This window comes from Solea solea, chromosome 15 (assembly GCF_958295425.1).
Source record: "Solea solea chromosome 15, fSolSol10.1, whole genome shotgun sequence".
In the NCBI taxonomy this organism is placed as follows: Eukaryota; Metazoa; Chordata; class Actinopteri; order Pleuronectiformes; family Soleidae; genus Solea; species Solea solea.
The window spans coordinates 18198383-18206006 of record NC_081148.1 but is presented as its reverse complement, the minus strand read 5'-3'; the positions used below and the strand labels follow the sequence as shown (position 1 = coordinate 18206006).

The window sequence follows — 7624 nt, the reverse complement described above, 5'->3', positions numbered from 1 at the left end:
TTTAAACATCTAACTTTCACCCTAAAGAGATAATGCAGAAACTTTTTGTATGTTTACTTGTTTTTTTCCCCTCAGATTTTATATGAATGACCAAGCATTACTGGTTTTTCACAAAAAAAAAAATTCTTCTTTTGCATTGGCAGGAAGATTTAATGTGCACATAAAATATCAAGTAAAACTTTTTACATCCCCTTTTTATTGCACATCAGTCTACATAGGTCCAGTCACGCCACCTGCATTACATAGTGGGTGTTGGCAGTGATCCCACTGACACAAAGACTTATGTACTATTATGTGCAATTACAACTGATTTACTTTAGTTTATGTTCCTGTGCACATGGAAGTCTGTGATAACTATGCCTGTGGTAACATTAAATGATTGCTATTATATATGATAAAAGGCAAATGACGTGTTATCTCTGGTCTTATAAAGTTTAATTGAAATATTTTCAGTGAACACATTTTTAAATGCTTTACAATAGTACAAATAAACACTAAACGATATCAAGCTCCATCCTCTCAGTCTTAACATGAGTAGAGAGGAAGGAACGTGTTGTATGCTGCAGATCTCTGTAGTGATACTCATTTAATACAGTTAAAAACAATCAGGGCAAACAGAGATTATACAGAATATGATTAATTTCCATTACAAAGTGGGGACACCGAAAGCTAAATCAATGACTTTATCTCCCACCGGCCTGTTCCAGAATCTACGTTTTATCACACGTTAACTGAGCTTCAGAGGTGATCAGTCAACTGTGCTGTGGAGCCTTTTTTTATCTCTCCATGATGTTTCAATCAGAGGACTACTCTCATCACATATACTACTGCGCTCTGCCTCACATAATGCCCTCAGAGCAATGTTAAAAGTTCATCCCTTTTAGCACTAATGTTTTCCTAATGGCCGCTTGTTGAGTTAATAGTTAAATAACAGGCAGGATCATTGTCCTTGCCTTTCATTTGCCCTCGTGAGTAAAGCTAAACACATGTTCTCACATCAAAGCATCAAATTTAGCCTCTGACCCCACGAGTGCAGCGATTAGCCCAGCTGTGAGGAGCTGGCTTTACACTTGATGTCTATTAACCAAATAAAAACATCCGTTTGTATTCATATCTATGATAAGGACTCATACCATATATATTATAAAGAGTAATCATAAGAAATCTTCCCTTACATACAATAAAACAATAACTAGATGGCTCAATTGTGTGAGTACAGTTCCTTCATTTAATGTTTGCACTGACTATATAAATGCATTAAAGTGTACAAAAATAAAACATTTTTTTGTATCATTAATAATTTTACATGTGACAAGACGATTCAGATGAGTACATGGACATATTTTCCCTAAATGCAGCTGCACATTCATTGATGAAAAAGAACAGAAGAGGACGAGCAAGACAGACGTGAAACAAAAAAAAAAAGACAAAGACAGGATTTAATGATCAGACATAGTGAGCGATAGTAAAAAAAAAAAAAAAGTGATGTTAAAATATCAATACATCAGCTATAAAGTGCATTGCTATTTGCATGACAGTTGTAGGTAGTAGTAATATATATGTACATCTATTAGTTGTCAGTAACTGAACTATACTTTCTCACCCATAGCACTCTTTAAAGTGGATATCCACAGAGGTTATTTGAACTGACATCCATCTTTTAACATTGGCTAATCTCTTCTTTATGCTGATTTAATGATAAATGTCAACTTAGGTAACATGGGATCACATTATGTGAGAGTGTGAGTGGATGGTTGTTTGTCTCTATGTGGCCCTGTGATGGACTGGCGATCTGTCCAGGGTTTACCCCGCCTATCGCCCTATGTAAGATGAGATTGGCACGCGACCCTCATGTAGAGGATAAAGCATTAGAAGATGGATGGATGGATGGATCACATTATAATTATAGCCACAGAATAGCTCCGGAAATGCTCGAGCTCCTTTGGCATGCTAATTTCCATCACAAAAACATTGTAATTGCCATTTTTACTAGGGTCTTGTATACGTTTTAACGGTATATACATTCTGGGGGATTGCTGGCACTGCAGAAAATTCCACTAATTAGAGTGAAACATGGTATACAACTTGGCAAAGCCTGCAGCTGAGCCCATTCCTCAGTTTGTAGATGACAAAACCAAACGCTTTGCTTTTTAGATAAATTGTGAGATTTTACATAACAGACGTTTGGGTTAGGATAAGTTTTAATGAATCTATTTTCTCCTGGCTCAGAAGGCTAAATGAGTCTTTTGCAAACTGACTTGTATATTTTGTGGAGAAAAAAAGACCAGATGAACTTAAACCTGACCTGTGGTCAGTTCTTTTACCTAAATGAAGGGATGAGAAAGTCTCCGAAAATAGCTCTTTACATTATAGTGAGGAAAAAAAAAAAACATACACTCACAGATATAATTGCACTTCACACTGATAACATCTGTGACCTCTATACGTAGTAAGAGTTGTGACCATGAAGACAGTGGCAGGGCTTCATTGTGTTGTAGATTCATTCCATGCAAAATGCCGCTGCAGCGTGGCAGCCTGGGTAAGTGCTGTACAACATACCAGATGATCTTACAATGGTACAAATCCTCAGTGATGACTAATGAGGATCTCTGCAGGCTTTTAAATGTTCTGCTTGTTTTTCTTCATCCTGGAAGGAAAAAGGAAAATTTGTTTTGAGTTACAATGTAAGGAGCATGAATGAAACAGACGTGGTGACAGCAACATCAAAACCATATTTTGACTCTTCACATGGTTCTTTTCTAAGCGGAGAAGATGAGGAGAATAACTTTGTGGCAGAGAGACAAAATGAAAATCTGCATCGTGCCCACTGGGAAAACCACTTGCAGTTAGCTTGTAACTAATAAACACCATACTGAAAATGTATTTCTACGGCCAAATACTACCTAGTTTACAAAGGGAAAGTGCCAAAGATGTGAAATAAAAGCAGCTGCTTGAGAAGGAAAATATTTTGATCTGTAAATATGGACATAAAATTGCTTATTTTGATCAATTCTGTTCTGCATTCCCATTCAATATGTTTCTTTGTTTAGGGTCCATACACACGGTGAACAAGTTTAGGAGAATCTGCAAAAGTTTTGTGTCATATCGGCTTTTTATCAAATTGGAATTTTGGGAAACAAGTCCCAGAGTTAAGAGAACCAGAGTTGTCAAACCGATACGCTCTAAGGGAAAACAATAACGTCATAGCTCAATTTTCTCTTTCGCTTTTCCATTAATTGTCACCATCTTCTTCTTCTTGTGTTTTAAGTTTGTTCACAGTGCGCAAGCTTAACGCACACACTTTTTTGGTCTGTTTCTGTGGCAGCGTTACAAACAGGCCTGACACATATATACTAAAGCTTATAGAGTCAGGGTTTTTTACAGGGAAAGTTCTGTTTCCGTGTGGATAAATAAGGCCTTGTTCACCCCCATCCACACTTAATAGTGGGTGAACAATTTTAAGGCGCTAATAAAATGACGGCCAGAGGTTTAGTAGTGTGCAGGAAATGACGCTGAAATTTGCTGCCAAAAATGAAGCAGTAATAGAAGAAATAAGCACGTTTTTGAAATTGCGGTTTAAGTTGGGTATTACTATGTTTAGTCCAGTGGTTACTATCAGGTTGTTTTTTTTCTTCCAGGAGATTGTAACGTTGCATGAGGTAAGTGTATAAATACTCCTCATCATGGGTGGGCAGTTTAAATACTGACCTTGGTTTAAATGTCAAGTCCCCATTTCACCTGGTTGTTTACCAGGCTTATGGGCTGGCATTGTAACCGTGTGCATTTTTACACATTGTAAATAAGTTTGTCACTAATTGGAGACCCATAAGGAGTGATCCATTGTAAATGACCACCATCGACTCTCTACACGAGCTGCTTTGTTATGCAGAGGATCGTTGACACCTTGAGAAGTCAAGGCTCTGCAATCATCCTTGAGACAGACAGACAGTCTGGCTGTGGCTCTGAAGGCGTGTCAAGTCTGTGGGCACATTATGTCAGAAGCTGGAGCTTGAGTGATTGGAGGACACTCTGCATTCAGTTAGTTTTCTTCATACAGCAAATCCACTTGTCTTTATTCCAAAACGACTTTGCGCTTCCAAAACAAAGAGCATCATTTGTTTCTTCAGGATTCTGTGGGAGTGCTCCGGGCTGTGACACACTGTGATGCACAGATTTCAGGGTGGCAACTTGATCCCTTCAATAAACTGTTATATAAATGGTGCCAAGTGTTTCTCAGAAAAGTGTCTCTGTCCTTAGGGCAGAAAGGAGATGTATGACATTGGCTTTGACACTTAGCTGTTTAGCCGCTTCAATGTTACATTACATGACCAAGAGAGAAAGATAATACTAACTCTCCACCCTATATATTACAAGTAAAATCATTATATGTTCTGCAAAAATGCATTTGCAGACCTGTCTTGCATTAGCGGCGAGGATTTTATAATAATAACAATAATAATAACATAATAATAATAATAATAATACATCATATTTTATAACAGCATTTTATTATAAACGGACTCCAGCGTGGTGTTGTACCACATCAAACCCACTGTTTGTGTGTGAAAGTGGAACCAGTCTCATTCCCCTACTTGGTCATGTAGCAGCATGTTTCGAGTCTGAGCTTCTATATAAGTTGGACTCTCACAATGGTCCATTGACTGATGTCAAATGGGCATTTCTTGCACTGGTTACTTTGAATTCGTATGGAGAGGAAGTGATTTCACGAAGAGGCCGGCAAATGTCTAAAGACAACAGAGGCGTGTATCCAACGCAGCAAACGTTCAATCCACACAGTCTGATTCATGCACACTCACTTGTTGATAGCGTTCTTCAGGTACTGCTGCAGCCACCGGATCTCTGGGTTCACACACACCTCTTTGTTTGACTTCAGCTTGGCACTGTTGAGATAAAAAAATAGAAAATAAATAAGAGTTGAGTGTAAAACCCCATAATAAATCAGCTGAAGATTAAAGGGTAAAGTATCTTGACACATTATCAGGGAGACCGAATTCACACCACCGTGCCAATTTGACACATGTGGAGAGCGCTTTCACAAGAGTGTATTAAGTTTGATAATGACTGATGACCTTTGCCTCTCCGTTTGTGAAGCTGTTGCATATATTCATCCATGTGCATTCAGAGATCAACCCTTGATTTGAGTAAACCTAATTAATATGCAAAGGAAATTTGACGACCCGCAACATATGGCTGCAGGCGACTCTAAATTCAGCATTCAGAGTGCTTATTTATAGAATGTATCATATGTCCTCGTGTCGGAGGTCCGTTTCACACTTAACCTTTTTGTGTGTATTGTTAATGCTTTCTAGTTTTATTCTAGGAACATTTTCACTGTGCTGCTGCAAACTTTGATCTGTAAATTCACTCCATACAGGCCAAAAAAAATTGTAAATACACAGCGTATGAAATGAAAAATGCCAGTAAGAAAACCCACAATTGTTGCTTTTCTGTTGAAAACAAAACTGTACCCAATTTCCACGTCCCTTTCACAGTCACTCATGCTCAAACGGAGCACTTCCTGTGCATGGGACAGTTGGCCTGTGGTAAAAATGTCTTGATTTCTGAGGACGAGTGACAGAGGGGCGTGCGTGGACACACGCATTCACAACTCCTTTCTATGACCTGTCACCTCTTTGAGATTGATGGTGAGAAATGTCCAGCAAGGAGGAACCCCGTCTGATTTTTAAGTGCCAGGATGAAATAAACATACGTTTGTGTGAGTGCCACACACTGAAGACAGTCATAACAACAACACTCACATCACTTGGAAAGGGCAGTTTGGCGTGTGGATGAACCTAAGCTCTCGGATGTAGGATCGAGGGAGGCTGTTGACGCTGGAGCGGCAGTAGCATCTCTCCACCAGGCTGATGGGCTTTGCTAAGGAAAACAGAGAAGCACATGGAATCAGTTAAATCACACTGTATTTACTGAAAGGCATGTTTTAGAGAATATGGATTACATGGAGGAGAGAATCTAATATGACTACAGGGAGATGTCTTAATGGCTTTTGTTGGAAGTGAGATTAAACATTGTTATTATTATTACAACAACCAAAGTGGTTGAAAATGAAATGATGGAGCAAGTTAAAGCACACATGCAGAGCCACTACAAACACACAGACATGATTTTACACATCATTTATATCTGGTTATCTATTTTGAGGTTAATTCTAAATGGTACGTTCTTTTCTGGCACATTTCAGAATCATAAACATTAAAGTTATTTCAGTCCTTCATGTGGTGATGATGTGTAAACTTTCCACTGCAACCTCTCAACTTTCAGGTTTGCGCACAGAAATGTTCACAGTTGACTGATGTTGAAAAATGAATAGGACAAAGTTTCCGTAATTTAAAAACCCTAATATTTACGCATGCATTTGGTGCCTAAGTGATGTTTTTTGAATAAACAGAGAACAAAAATGCTGATTTAAAGCGAAACTGATAAATCACAGTGGGTCACAAATACCAGATGGTCACACAAGCACCGCCGTAGATTAAACCCTATGTTAATTTGTTTTACACCTGGTTTAAGTGCATTAGCACAATAAAAGCAGCGACACCTACAAGTTGTGAGAGTGATGTCGCCGTGAAGACTATTTGGTGCTTGGTCTTATTGCTGCCTCATTTGCGCGTAAAGAAAACAAAGAGCACAACAAATACACACATCGATGGTCGAAGGAACTTGTTACAACAAGAACAACAACAAAAAACACGTTGACTTTATTTTTCCCACTATATACATTAATAAAATAACACAAATTGTTATTATACTTATGTTAAAATGTACGTGATGATGAACGTTGTTACACGAGTTTAAATCAAATGTAATTTGAGTAAAATGTTGTTATAATGTAAATGGATATCACATTACTGAATAAAATCAATCTATGAATAAAGCAACATAAACGTTATAACAAAAAGTTAGTTGCAAAAGTGTAATACGGTTTTATATTGAGAGAGCAAAATCTGCAGATATCATCATTTGACTCTACTTTACTTGTTTTTCCTGCACAACTAATATCCACGTTTTTATTTCCTAAACCAAAATCAGCCTTATAGCATAACCTGAACACCTACTATATAATAAACAATAAAACTATATAACATTGCATAACTCACGGCTGCAAAAATGGTCTAAATAACCAAATTCAACAAGCAATAATAATAAAAATATCGTCTTACCTTGTGATGAAGGCGCATATGTCACCACCGTGAGCGCAACGACCAGTGCCAGCAGTTTCACATCCATTCTGCGTTAATGCCACCGAGATTTGATCCTGCTGCGAGTTAAGTCCAGAGGAGATGTGACTGATGGGATCATCGTGGAGTGTTAAATTACGATCCAGAGTGTCAAGCTGCGCAGGAAAGCAGATACTGCTCGTGGATGTGCGCGACAAAATAAAAGCACCAAAAGCTACGACGCGCGCTTGGCTGAAGCAAACGTGTCCAAGTGATGATGAGAATGTGTTCATTTGCAAACAAACACAACAGATACTATTTCTGCACTAAAGCGCGTGGTCGGTGAATTGTTTTCACGCTGCTGGAGTTTTATGCTTTTACTTTGTGAAACGATTTCCCAGTTTCCTGTTTCACTGGAGCCACAT

The 7624-nt window shown here is 38.3% G+C and overlaps 1 protein-coding gene across 1 annotated transcript; it reads right to left on the bottom strand.

The window, feature by feature from the left end:
• Positions 1 to 1205: 1205 nt before the first annotated feature.
• cxcl12a (chemokine (C-X-C motif) ligand 12a (stromal cell-derived factor 1)) lies at positions 1206 to 7332 on the bottom strand. The gene is made up of 4 exons (XM_058652045.1): positions 7203 to 7332; positions 5781 to 5898; positions 4818 to 4901; positions 1206 to 2647 (listed from the first exon to the last, which is right to left on the bottom strand). Exons 1-4 carry the CDS (start codon positions 7267 to 7269, stop codon positions 2620 to 2622), a joined length of 297 nt encoding a protein of 98 aa, XP_058508028.1. The 5' UTR covers positions 7270 to 7332; the 3' UTR covers positions 1206 to 2619.
• Positions 7333 to 7624: the final 292 nt, after the last annotated feature.

Coding starts and splice junctions, on each gene's coding strand:
- cxcl12a (XM_058652045.1), bottom strand. CDS start 7,269: ATGGATGTGAAACTGCTGGCACTGGTCGTTGCGCTCACGGTGGTGACA. Junction 5,899..7,202: donor ATATGCGCCTTCATCACAAG/GTAAGACGATAT, acceptor TGTTTTCCTTAG/CAAAGCCCATCAGCCTGGTG. Junction 2,648..4,817: donor CTGAAGAACGCTATCAACAA/GTGAGTGTGCAT, acceptor TTTTCCTTCCAG/GATGAAGAAAAACAAGCAGA.